General features: G+C 41.5%; 1 protein-coding gene across 1 annotated transcript in view; it reads right to left on the bottom strand.

The window, feature by feature from the left end:
- Positions 1–14,154, bottom strand: part of LOC137261169 (low-density lipoprotein receptor-related protein 4-like) — a 128,617-nt gene that overhangs the window by 23,227 nt on the left and 91,236 nt on the right. Inside the window, exons 6-18 of the mRNA XM_067798874.1 lie at positions 12,389–12,514; positions 12,056–12,172; positions 11,572–11,703; positions 10,829–10,945; positions 9,907–10,032; positions 6,428–6,553; positions 6,056–6,286; positions 4,477–4,633; positions 4,013–4,230; positions 3,335–3,511; positions 2,842–2,967; positions 2,142–2,350; positions 1,272–1,459 (exon numbers count right to left, since the gene is read on the bottom strand). Of these exons, the coding sequence (XP_067654975.1) occupies positions 1,272–1,459; positions 2,142–2,350; positions 2,842–2,967; positions 3,335–3,511; positions 4,013–4,230; positions 4,477–4,633; positions 6,056–6,286; positions 6,428–6,553; positions 9,907–10,032; positions 10,829–10,945; positions 11,572–11,703; positions 12,056–12,172; positions 12,389–12,514 (2,050 nt within the window). The remainder of the gene's footprint in view (positions 1–1,271; positions 1,460–2,141; positions 2,351–2,841; positions 2,968–3,334; positions 3,512–4,012; positions 4,231–4,476; positions 4,634–6,055; positions 6,287–6,427; positions 6,554–9,906; positions 10,033–10,828; positions 10,946–11,571; positions 11,704–12,055; positions 12,173–12,388; positions 12,515–14,154) is intronic.

The raw sequence follows: 14,154 nt of genomic DNA, 5'->3' as shown, positions 1-14,154 counted from the left end.
ATTTGTCAAAAGGCAATGTGTGTAGATGACTACACCCTGTCGTAAAGTGTGAGTGCAAAAACAACATCCTCCCTTCAGAGAATTAACCACCCTTGCGTTGATTGATTGATAGCTCATTATTGGTTAACTAAATTACTTAGAATAGTGGACATCATACAATTAGTTGCCAGGTGTACTATCTTGGGAGACCAATGAGAGGTTTATCTGGTTTTCACCAATGAAAGACGTGAAATGAAGTGTTACTTTTTCGCAAATGAGACAGTTGTAAGACACGCGACACAGAGCAGGATTATTTACCAGCTGCAGATGAATGGAATACGATTTCTTTTACGTGGATATTGATGGATACATTCCTGAACAAGGTAGTAGCCTGACATTGTTGCTATAAAATTAGTCTGTTTTACATTCATTGTTTGCATTTTGTTTTAATTTATTTGTTGTAGCATTCAGCAGAATCTGTATGACAGAAAACACACACTAGATCGCGTATGTGTGTGAAATAGGAACCACATTGGCAATCTATACAATGTATAAATGTTGCTGTTATGTTAGAAATTTACTATGAGTATGAGCAAATCGTGTGTTATTTTATTAATTTTCAGAATCATACAAATATGACAGTAAACTAATTAGGGTTATGAGACAAAATATAGAGACGTACATTGGCTTCGTTATTTTTCCGTCCTAATAGTTTTTTACCATTTCTACCACTGGCAGATGATTAACCTTCAAAGTGTTTCATTTGTTTTCATAATACATTTGTAATGAAGTACAAATGACTTCACCTCAGTTGATCTGTCTATAATTAAACTATCAATTGCGCTTACGGACTGCGCAGCAGAGGTCACGAACCAGTCACGAATTCTGGGATATCATCCGGGTACTCACGGGAGAAAAACAATAACAAAAGTTTACACCAGTCCACGGAAACTGCTCCGCATCAGTGCCCCTTTAACGATACCCCACATGCTGGATGACACATGGTGGCACATTGTGGTCCTGTACATACAGCTCAGGTCACAAATCAATTGAAGTTGACCAAGTTCATGTAGGAGAGTCCTTGAATGGGTGACCGTGTTTGGCAGGTTGACTCCTAGGACTTCTGCTCCACGACGAAGCACATGTGATACATGTGGTCTCACCTATGGCAAGCGAGTTTGTACCTGATGGGATAATTCATGTGACAATAACCTTCAAGTGCCTAAAAGGCACTTGGTGTATGGAATCTGGGGCTATAGAAGTAAACACATTATTATTATATTACTACTGACCCTGCCCTGGGATCTACAACGATGTCCCGTGGATGGTCGAAGTTCTCCCACAGTAGCACAGTCCTCATAGAGCCGTCCAAGTTGGCAACTTCAATGCGGTCATTCCCAGCATCTGTCCAGTAGATTTTCCTGCCCACCCAGTCCAATGCCAGACCGGCTGGACTGTCCAGACTCGACCCTACAATGTGCTACAACAACAGAGCTCTGGTCAAAGGGAGAAAACTTAAGACATGTTAAATGTGTTGAAGAGACAGTTCTTTACCTAACAGGGGCAGTACCTGCATCTGAACACTACAGGTTCCACTACACTATACCAAAATCACATGCTAGCCGAGTGAGGAAACAACTCAAACAGACAGAGGCCTGTGACAGCTGTGATTGGATGAAACAGTGTAAGATGTTTATGTGTTTTGAGCACATCCATCCAGTAATTAAAACTGACCACAATTTTAAGTATTTAGTGCTGTCATCTTTATCACCATCACTTATGCTTATGTGTGCACCGATATTTTCAAGTAGGTAACATTTGGTACGGAATGGAGGGTTGATGTGTTCCACTTCCTGTGCCGGGAAAACTCACTGGACAAGTCAGACAGAATTTGTGTTTCATTTTAGTATAAAGGCCAGACTGTACACCTATGTACATGGATTGGCTGTTGATAGCCTGGATATTTTTTTTTAAATATGAGGTTACTATAGAAGTCTATGGAAAATATTTGGTGTCGTGTAACCAACAATGATTAGCAAGGAAAGGTCAAGGGTAGGTAACTCTGTTTGGGTTAGTCACAAGAACAGACATCAGTGCCTGATGTAAGTGTTAAAACCAAGTATTTGATGGTAGTACAGTAGACAGTAGCCTATACCCCTCACCTCATCTCCAGTCCCATCCCATCGGGCACGCCCAATTACATCTGAACCAACATCAGACCAGAAGATGGAGTCAGTCTCACTGTCCCACTCCACACCCACTGCACGTGAGATGCCTGAGAGTGGAATAACGACATCAGTCAGGTCAGGGGTGTCCAGAGTCACACGGCGAATGTCAGACTGGGTTGAGAACAGCAGGAATGAGTCAATATCTGCAAAAGAAGACTATATTGAAGAACAAAAACAAATCTGTCTGTCTGCAAACACATGAATGATGAATGCGTAATGTTTATTATTGCAGAAAGACAGACGTACTCACTCTTGCAGACGGAAAGATTTACTCTCTATAGCAGACAGACATACATACTCACTTTTTCACACTGATGGAGAGACAGACAGACAGACAGATGTACTTACTATTTCACACAGACAGATGTACTTACTATTTCAGACAGACAGATGTACTTGCTATTTCAGACAAACAGTTATACTCACTATTGCTGCAGACAGATGTATCCACTATTTCAGATAGACAGACCTACTCACTATTTCAGACAGACATATGTACTCACTATTTCAGACAGACATATGTACTCACTTTTCCACACAGACAGATGTACTTACTATTTCACAGGCAGATGTACTTACTATTTCACACACACAGACAAATGTACTTACTATTTCACACAGACAGATTACTCACTCTTGCTGCACTTCTTCCTGTCAGCCTGGAGCTGGAGTCCTGTAGGACACGCACACGAGAAGCTCTTCTCATTCGGGAGGCACAGATGGCTGCAGCGGCCATTGTTGTTTCGACAGTGGTTCCGGGCTGCAAGTATTCCAGTAAAGTTAAATATGTGATGAGTGAGAGCTTCATCACTGAGAAAACTGATGGCTTGATGATTGAAACAAATTTCACATGTTGCCAAAACTGGCAGAAGAAGCAATAGTCTCCTGGGATTCTTTCTTACGTCTTTTGCCTGCTTTGCCAATATGTGACATTTGTTTTAAAATACCACTGATGTGGCTATGAGAAAACTCATGGTGGCAAATTCTGTCAGAATTGATAAACAATAGACAAACACGTTCAACAATTATGAGGCCTCAGATTGAGGCAGTTTAATTTACTGTATTTATCAAATGGTGCTGCACATTACTTTAATCCAGGTGGTTGAAGACGTGAAGGCAGTACTCACTCGGTGGCTGTCTCTGAGGGTGGAACGTGTGGATATCCATCGGGTAATGGAGACGGTTCCGGATTGTCTCCACTTCATTACCATTGAACTTGTTGGCTTTGTTGATGCTCTTTGTGTGCCAGTCTGTCCAGTACAGCTCATCCTCAAACATCGTCAGAGCAAACGGGTGAGGCAGACCTGTTGACAAGGAGATAGCAATTCTGCCAACAACATCCACAATCATCAATAGCCCACACCCTCCCCTGCCCACATTACAAAAGTGTTGACAAAAATAACACCATGGTTTCATATTACCACACATACACTTGGCAAATCCTCTCCACCGTCATATGATACTGTCCACCAAAAAAAAGAGGAAAAATTGATATAATTTATTCAAATGCTCTTGGCCTTTACTTGACACATATTTCCATGCATCCAGAGGTTGTAGTTGTGTCTTAAAAGTAACTGGGATCACTTTCTGCCCCCTCATCAGGTTAGTGCTCCGCAGGTGTATGTGAGATACTTCCTCGATACCTACAGACATATTTACAGATAACATTTATTTGGATGCGGAACAGTCTCACACAGTGATACTTGTCTGGTTGTTATCCATAAAGATCCATCCTTTTCCTAATGTCTCCATTTACAACTAAAACCTTAGGACATGTCTTTGTGTGATTCTATGTTGGACAATACCTTCACTGATGACAGTCCGCCGGTTCTTGCCCATGAGGTCAGAGCACTCAATGACATGGTGTTTGGCATCAGCCCAGTAGATGCGCTCAGCAGCGTAGTCAACAGTCAGGCCATTGGGCCAGAAAAGTGATGTGTTGGCTAGCAGCATCCTCTCGCTACCATCCATGCTGGCACGTTCAATCTTAGGCGTGCTTCCCCAGTCGGTCCAAAAGATGGCCCTGAGAGATAAACAACAAACGTCACAACCATCACAAACTACCTGCATGTATAACACATGGTCACATCATCTTGATATATTTGCAGTGTCACAAAACGTGATATATGATGTGTATTAGGATATGTGACAATATATAATATATCCCAGGATACATAATAATAGGACAAGTCTTTGTCTAGAAATGGGTGGATAGAGGGCCATTACAAATGTTGATCAGAGCCAGGACATCACCATACTGCTGACTTACCCTCGTTTGGGATGGGCTGCGATGGCACGAGGTTTCTCCAGGTTCTCCCAAATAAGGACTTTACGATGGTTGCCTTCCAGGTCAGCGACTTCAATACGTGACGTGCCAGCATCAGTCCAGAACAGCATGTTGTGCACCCAGTCTACTGCAAGACCACCTGGTGGGGAGACAAGTCACTTGGCTGTAGTCAGATACTGACACACCATCACACAAAGTCACATACCTTCTCCTACAGTCACATCGTCAGATACAGTGACACCATCACACACAGACACATACCTTCATCTACAGTCACACCATCACACACACATACCTTCACCTACAGTCACACCATCACACACAGACACATACCTTCATCTACAGTCACACACATACATAACTTACATACATAATATCCCTTACAGTCCATTTTGCTTCTAAAGTGCTGTGATATTCTAAACGGTTTAACTGTCCCATGTTGACAGGTTTCCACAATTTTCATCTATTTACCAATTGTTTCAGTCACAACATGGCTGAAATATTGCTGAATCACTTCCGTCTACACAGTCACATGTAGTGTTATACAGTCACATGTAGTGTTATACAGTCACATATAGTCAAATACAGTCACATATAGTGTTATACAGTCACATGTAGTCAAATACAGTGTTATACAGTCACATATAGTGTTTTACAGTCACATACAGTGTTATACAGTCACATACAGTCAAATACAGTGTTATACAGTCACATATAGTGTTTTACAGTCACATACAGTGTTATACAGTCACATACAGTCAAATACAGTGTTATACAGTCACATATAGTCTTATACATCCACATATAGTCAAATACAGTGTTATACAGTCACATATAGTCTTATACAGTCACATATAGTCAAATACAGTGTTATACAGTCACATATAGTCTTATACAGTCACATATAGTCTTATACAGTCACATATAGTCAAATACAGTCACATATAGTCTTATACAGTCACTGGTAGTCTTATACAGTGACATACAGTGTTTTACAGTCACATACAGTGTTATACAGTCACATGCAGTCAACTACAGCCACATATAGTCAACTACAGTCACATATAGTCAAATACAGTTACATATGCTCTTATATAGTCACATATAGTGCTATACAGTCACATATAGTGTTATACAGCCACACACAGTCAAATACAGTTACATATAGTCTTATACAGTCACATATGGTCTTATATAGTCACATATAGTGCTATACAGCCACATATAGTGGTATACAGCCACACACAGTCAAATACAGTTACATATAGTCTTATACAGTCACATATAGTCTTAAACAGCCACACACAGTCAAATACAGTTACATTTGGTCTTATACAGTCACATATAGTCTTATACAGCCACATATAGCGTTATACAGGCGTGTATAGTCTTATATAGCCATACAGTCTTACAGTGAAGATACTGCCACATAGCTTCACTATCTAAGTACTCCTAACAGTGCAGGCACCATCAACATCCCCACCAACAGACAAGAACCAGCACAACCAGCACCAGCATGGCAGTTAACGTATTCTCCTGCTATCAAGACTCCATGACTTACTTGGACTCTCCAAACCATCTGCTACAATTTCTTTGATCTTGCTGCCATTGAGGTAAGCCCGCTTTATCTTGTCCAGGGTGATGTCTGACCAGAAGACTAGCCCCTTCTCGTGGTGAAAGTCCAGTGCAATGGCATTGCGCAGCCCTTCTAAGATGGACGTGTACTCAGACCGGTCAGTTGTCACTCTTCGGATGTCCACACGGTTGGCAAATATCAGATACGCCTCTCCCCCTGCAAGTGAGTGAATAATGATTGGTTCAGAAGTTCCTGAATAGCGTAGACAAAACTGTTCAAGACTAGCCTGATGTTCACACCGGATGGAAAAGAATACACTGAACAGTGAGTCTTCGAACTCCTGTTTGACATACTCACCGAGCGCCTTGCAGCCACGGCCGTCTGGCTTGAGTCGGTAGCCGCTGACACATGAGCACTTGTACGAACCCCGTGTGTTCTCACACATCTGACTGCAGGTTCCATCGAAACCACACTCATCGAAGTCTGTAACAGTATCACAACACTATTTCTGTAATACTAAAACAGAGTCAAATAGTTCGTCCCTTTAAATGCCTACAACTTGATGGTGCATCTCATGTTAGGATCACTGTGTAGTTGTTGCCATTTGCAATCATAGTCAATAAAAACGTGACACTTGTTATGATAGGTTGATCGACAGTTTCTGTTGTTTGTAATCAGTAGGGGTTAGCCACTGTTTTATGTGCAGAGGAACATAAGGTTACCAGAGTGTTTGTTTCACTAAGCACGGCTCTAGTAATCAGCACAACCTTCATTTTGGTCTAAGGGGGAGGAAAGTACCATCTTTCTTTCTAAAGAATACACTTATGTGTACACATGAGGGAACTGCTTATTTGGTTACAAACAACACTGAAGACAAAATACATATAAGAATGTGTAAGTACAAGCGCTCTTCTATTCTTTTCCAGAATTTCACCCACAGTAGAATATATAGTTTGAAAAGAAACCTGAAAAAGTATAAAGGAACACATTCATGTGTTCTCTTGACTCTATACATGTGATGATGTAAGATTCAATTCATCAGCTTTGCACTTATCAAGGAAAACACTGATGCAGAGTGCCCACTGGTAAACGTTTTTTGTAATGTCTTTGTTATTTAGCTTCACATGCAGTATATGTCATCAGTGTTGGTCCAGAATGCTTGCTTAGAGCTTTAGACATATATTACTAGCTCTTCCAGCAAACAAGAACAGTACATGACTGCTACATTCTGCCCGATGTGCAGGTGATTGCAAGGCAGCACACATAAAATCTCCCTCCTCCCTCAGCCACTGGATCACTAGAGAGTCAGGAATTCCAAGTTGACTTACTTGTGTAACACAACAGGGACAGGGACTGGCAAACAATTATTCAAAATGCCAATTTGGCAAGTAAATATTTGAGATGGAAAGGAATCACAATTTTTCTGCAGTTAATAACATCAAAAGTAATGGCTAGACATCACCAACACAATGGATTGACTGCCTACACAGACATCAAATAGGATGTCCAGACATCTCTAACTCAATGGATAGACTGCCTACACAGATATCAAACATGATGGCTAGATATCACCAACACAATGGATTGATTGCCTACACAGACATCAAATCAAATGTGATGGCTAGATATCGCCAACATAATGGATCAGATAAGAATGAAGATTTTATGGATATCAACTTCTTTATGAGAGAACACAACGTTTCGGAGTTAATGCTTACTCCTTCATCAGGTGATAGAGAAAGGGATACAGAGGTGTATTTATATGTACAGGTAAAACAATAACAAAGTAACAAGTGGAATGAGTTAACGAAAGCTAGTATAAACAAGCACTGATAGGAAGCCGATAGTTAAGATAACAATGATGGAAGCCAACGGTAATGCATTACAGTTGATTGGATATGTTTACATAACATGATTGGGGATAAGGATGGAAGCCAATGGTGATACATTACGCATGATAGGATGATGTACATAACACACGATGGGGGGTGAGCATGTATACATGAGGGTTGGTGATGTACAAACACAAGTATGTACTCGGGTAGATAGGCTATACATGAATTACATAGATAGAATGTACACAGGTAGATGAGATTAATTTATCAATAAGTCCCAGGCACTTGGTAGGTACACTCCTTGGTCGCGGTTGATGGCTGGTTTCTGTCTCCGGATCTCGATGGCCTCTTGCAGTTTCCTTTGGCGCCAGTTGTTGTTGTTGGTAGATAGTATCCTAGTGTCCTCCCATCGAATTGAGTGTTCAGGGTTCTTGAGAATATGTTCAGAGATGGCCGATTTCTGGTCGAGTTTCCTGACTGAGGTCTGATGTTCCTTCATTCTGGTGTTGATTGGTCTCAGCGTTTCTCCAATGTATAGGTCGCCACAGTTGCAAGGGATCTGGTAGATGCATCCTCTCGGGTTAGGGTGTTCACAGCTGGGTCCTTTACCGTTGGCTTTTAGGTAGGTCTTGATGGTCTTGCCACTGGAGAAGGTGACATCGATGCTGGCTTTGGTCTTGATGAGGCGTGATATTTGATGACTGATGGGGCCAAAGTAGGGTATGGTTACTCTGATGGGTGATGGAGAAGGTTTGGGGCGGGGTTCTCGGTCCTTAAGGGTCTTGTTGATGGTGGCTGTGACGAGCTGGGGAGGGTACCCGTTGAGTGTGGTGAATGTCATCAAGACCTACCTAAAAGCCAACGGTAAAGGACCCAGCTGTGAACACCCTAACCCGAGAGGATGCATCTACCAGATCCCTTGCAACTGTGGCGACCTATACATTGGAGAAACGCTGAGACCAATCAACACCAGAATGAAGGAACATCAGACCTCAGTCAGGAAACTCGACCAGAAATCGGCCATCTCTGAACATATTCTCAAGAACCCTGAACACTCAATTCGATGGGAGGACACTAGGATACTATCTACCAACAACAACAACTGGCGCCAAAGGAAACTGCAAGAGGCCATCGAGATCCGGAGACAGAAACCAGCCATCAACCGCGACCAAGGAGTGTACCTACCAAGTGCCTGGGACTTATTGATAAATTAATCTCATCTACCTGTGTACATTCTATCTATGTAATTCATGTATAGCCTATCTACCCGAGTACATACTTGTGTTTGTACATCACCAACCCTCATGTATACATGCTCACCCCCTATCGTGTGTTATGTACATCATCCTATCATGCGTAATGTATCACCATTGGCTTCCATCCTTATCCCCAATCATGTTATGTAAACATATCCAATCAACTGTAATGCATTACCGTTGGCTTCCATCATTGTTATCTTAACTATCGGCTTCCTATCAGTGCTTGTTTATACTAGCTTTCGTTAACTCATTCCACTTGTTACTTTGTTATTGTTTTACCTGTACATATAAATACACCTCTGTATCCCTTTCTCTATCACCTGATGAAGGAGTAAGCATTAACTCCGAAACGTTGTGTTCTCTCATAAAGAAGTTGATATCCATAAAATCTTCATTCTTATGTATTTACACTTCTAAATGACATTCAAAGACTTGATAATGGATCAGCTGTCTACAAAGACATCAAACGTGATGGCTAGACATCGTCAACATCAAACATGATGGCTAGACATCTCCAACATAATGGATCGACTGCCTACACAGACATCAAACGTGATGGCTAGACATCGTCAACTTCAAACATGATGGCTAGACATCTCCAACATAATGGATCGACTACCTACACAGACATCAAACGTGATGGCTAGACATCTCCAACATCATACATGATGGCTGGTTATCACAAACATGGCCGTGAAATATTATGGTTAGTTATAACCAACAAAATGTGGGAACTGTCTACCTTCACAGGTTCTCTTGTCTTTAGCCAGCTGGTAGCCGACTGGACACGTACACTTGGCCCCAATACTTGTCTGCACGCACATGTGGGAACAGTTGCCTTGGTTACTGCCACAGGATGTCGGCAAGCCTGCACAGAAAACAGAACTTAATCTTCAACCCCACTTAGAGCAGGATGTTTGAGAGGCAACTAGGAAATCTTAAGAATAACATAAAGCTTCAATGGCTGATCTGGCTGGCATTTGAACACATAACAAAACTCAGAAGGACCAAGCAGGATGGTTCTGGCTTGACAAAGCAAGATGGTCTGGAGAAAGACTTGTGTTATTGTCAGAGAAGGACTAGGCAAGATCATTAGTGCAGGACTAAGCAAGACTATCAGAGCAGGACTGGGCAAAAACAGCCAGAGTAGGACTGAGCAAGATCATCAGATCAGGACTAAGCCAAATCATCACAGCAGAACTAAAGATCATCAAAGCAGGACTAAGCAAAATAGTCAGAGGAAGACTAAGCAAGATCATCACAGGACTAAGCAAGATCATCAAAGCAGGACTAAGCAAGATCATCAAAGCAGGACTAAGCAAGATCATCTAAGCAGCACTAAGCAAGATCATCAAAGCAGGACTAAGCAAGATCATCAAAGCAGGACTAAGCAAGATCATCAAAGCAGGACTAAGCAAGATCATCAAAGCAGGACTAAGCAAGATCATCAAAGCAGGACTAAGCAAGATCATCACAGCAGGACTAAGCAAGATCATCAAAGCAGGACTAAGCAAGATCATCAAAGCAGGACTAAGCAACATCATCAAAGCAGGACTAAGCAGGATCATCAAAGCAGGACTAAGCAAAATGGTCAGAGGAAGACTGAGCTAGATCATCACAGCAGCACTAAGCAAGATGACCTGAGACAGAAGGTGAGTACTTACTGCAGTTCTGTTCATCAGAGTTGTCCTGACACTCATCAATGCCATTGCAGACCTTCTGGAGGCCAATACACCTGTTGTTCTGACATCGGAACTGCCCTTGACTACATTGCTTCACTTCTGGAATAACAGGAACCAAAACAACATCACCCTGAGTAACAACTGCTCCACTGCCAGCAATGTTCCAGTTATATGACTACAAGATGGACAAGGTCCTGGATAGAACTAGACATAGTCACTGCATGCCGGTTGTCAATAACTGTCACATGTCAGTCACTCAACTGTTTGCTCCAGACCAAATATGGTACAGGCCACCATCTTGAGTGAGTGAGTGAGTGAGTCAGGGTCAGGGGAGGAAACAACCCATTGCCCAACGTCCCAGTCTAGTGGTTATTTCTGTCGGGCAAACTAATTTATATCTCACGCTATACCGGTGGTCCAATGGACTTTCAATTGTTATTTATTTAAATAATCAACAAGAAAATCTGCTAGTATGGTGGAAAACTTATCAGGGCAAGTGATTTTACAAGTGCCACTGTACCGTGGTACATTAGCAATTCAAGAATTATTTCCATCCCTGATGATAGATTGTAAATAATCAAGTCTGGACCAAATAATCCAGTGATCACCAGCATGAGCATTGATTTGTGCAAATGGGAACTGATGACAAGTGTCAATCAAGTCAGCAAGCCTAACCACCCAAGCCTTTTAGTTGCCTCTTACAACTGATAGTGAATGCTACTTACTGCAGTGTTCTTCATCACTATTGTCAGAGCAGTCAATGTTGCCATCACAGCGCTGTGTTTTGTTGATGCAGGGTCCATTGCTGCAGCTGAACTGATCTTTCCTACACTTGCCCACAGCTGTTGTCACTTTGGCTGCAGAACAAAAATACGAGAATAGGTAAAAATGTCTGCACTGTACAATTCTTCTAAAGACACAACTTGTTTAGGAAACTGACCAACTGGCAAAAAAATTGGTTTAACTTACTGACAGTAAGAACTTCAACAAATCAGTGAACAACAGTTTGGTGGGTGGGTTGAGTGAGTGAATGAGTATACTTTTATGCTGCTTTTAGCAATAATCCAGCAATATTATGATGATTGAACACTTTAATCACTTGATATTCCTATACCCCTGGTGAATGAAATAGGGATTACTGAGATAGAGTTGTCTGTGGGTTCTGCCATTAGCCTCCAGTCACAGAGCGATTATACCAATAGTACTCACTGCAGTTGTGTTCATCAGAACCATCTTCACAGTCCCAGTCTCCATCACAACGCCAGTTGTCATGGATACAGACGCCATTCGTGCAGTTGAACTCCCCGGAGTTGCAGTAGTTTGTGCCTGAGGAAACAGTGAGAAATTGCACAGTGCATCCCTGTTCAACAGATGGCCCACAAGCCCAAACAAACATAACCTTTAGCAGTATCACATAATTTTGAAATTTTGACTCATGTATTTGGCCTCCTTGATCCCCTATATTCAGAGAATGGATTCATCCATCAACACATACAGCAACTATAAAAAGGAAACTCTACTATGAGAGAGGTAGGTACTGACCACACTGGAGTTCATCTTCCCAGTCTCCACAGTCGTCCTCGCCATCGCACTGGTACACCTTAAGGATGCAGTATTCGTTCCTCGTACATCGGAATTCATCCTTCCGACAACGCAGTTTGTATTGCTCTGGAAACACAAGAACACCATCAAAAGCACAGAATATCGGTAGTAACTACTCTCAACATTTGCAAATGCAAGTTTGTTTCCTGCCCAAAGGCTTACTTCTGTGCTATTATTCTTCAGACTAAAAGATCCTAAATCAGCAAGAGATTCTGTATATCAATGAACACAATGTGCTCTCTAGCTTAAAATAACAAAGAAGTCATGTAGATTACATGCTACAAAAGGCTCTATAGCTTACATAGGACAGGAGGCTGTATACCTTGAAAGGACAGGATTCTCTGCAGCCTATGTAGGACAAGAGGTGTGTATATTACATAGGACAAGAGGTTCTGTACCTAACAAAGGACATGAGGCTCTGTAGCTTACATAGGACAAAATGCTCTAACTTACATAGGGCAAGATGCTCTATATCTTAGATATGAGAAAAGGCTCTGTAGCTTACACAGGGCAAGATGCTCTGCAGCTTACACTGAGCAAGATCCTCTGTAGCCTACATACATCAAGAGGCCCTATAGCTTACACGGGACAAGACTCTCTGTAGCTGACATGAGACAAGATTCTCTATAGCTCACGAAGGACAAGACTCTCTATAGCTTACAAAGGACAAGATTCTCTATAGCTCATGAAGGACAAGATTCTCTATAGCTTACATGCGACAAGATTCTCTATAGCTCAAAAAGGACAAGATTCTCTGTAGTTTACATAGGACAAGATTCTCTATAGCTCATGAAGGACAAGATTCTCTATAGCTCACAAAGGACAAGATTCTCTATAGCTCAAGAAGGACAAGATTCTCTATAGCTCATGAAGGACAAGATTCTCTATAGCTCACGAAGGACAAGATTCTCTGTAGTTTACATAGGACAAGATTCTCTATAGCTCAAAAAGGACAAGATTCTCTGTAGTTTACATAGGACAAGATTCTCTATAGCTCATGAAGGACAAGATTCTCTATAGCTCACAAAGGACAAGATTCTCTATAGCTCACGAAGGACAAGATTCTCTATAGCTTTCATATGACAAGATTCTCTATAGCTCAAAAAGGACAAGATTCTCTGTGGCTTACATAGAACAAGAGGCCATGGAGAAGTTTAACTGAGCTTCCTTTTCACTATTCATATCAGTTGAAAAGTTGTAAGACAGATGCCAATGCATGAGAAATAGACACATCACAGGAACGGCAGTTGTACATGTCAAGTTTACACATATCAGCATAACCATGCAAGACAAACTTCAAGAGATAATGCCAAATTAGATCTCCCACAATCAGCACTTCACAGACTGAGTCATTTACAAGAACATTCAAGCCTTAAAAAGAAGAAAAAAAATACCAAGGGGAAATTACAGGAATCTTTTGAACAAAGTGATAGACCAAGATAAACACAATAAAACACCAACCAAAGGACATATACACTTTCCACAAGACATATTCTATTAAATTTTATGTAGCCCTAGTCGTAAAACCCTGACAATGTTGACGGTCAATATTGACAAAAACATAACATCCCTGAGGAAAGGCAAGCTGAGGTAGAGAGGTGGGGGCACACAGTGTAAATCTGCACGACTGGAGAGCGAATCAATAAATGTCTAAGGATACATGAGATAAACTCTACCCTGCTCTCTTATTCTCACACAAAACTTCT

This window comes from Haliotis asinina, chromosome 14 (genome assembly GCF_037392515.1).
Source record: "Haliotis asinina isolate JCU_RB_2024 chromosome 14, JCU_Hal_asi_v2, whole genome shotgun sequence".
In the NCBI taxonomy this organism is placed as follows: Eukaryota; Metazoa; Mollusca; class Gastropoda; order Lepetellida; family Haliotidae; genus Haliotis; species Haliotis asinina.
Note: the sequence above shows the minus strand (reverse complement) of the source record. Positions and strands in the feature narration are given on the sequence as shown.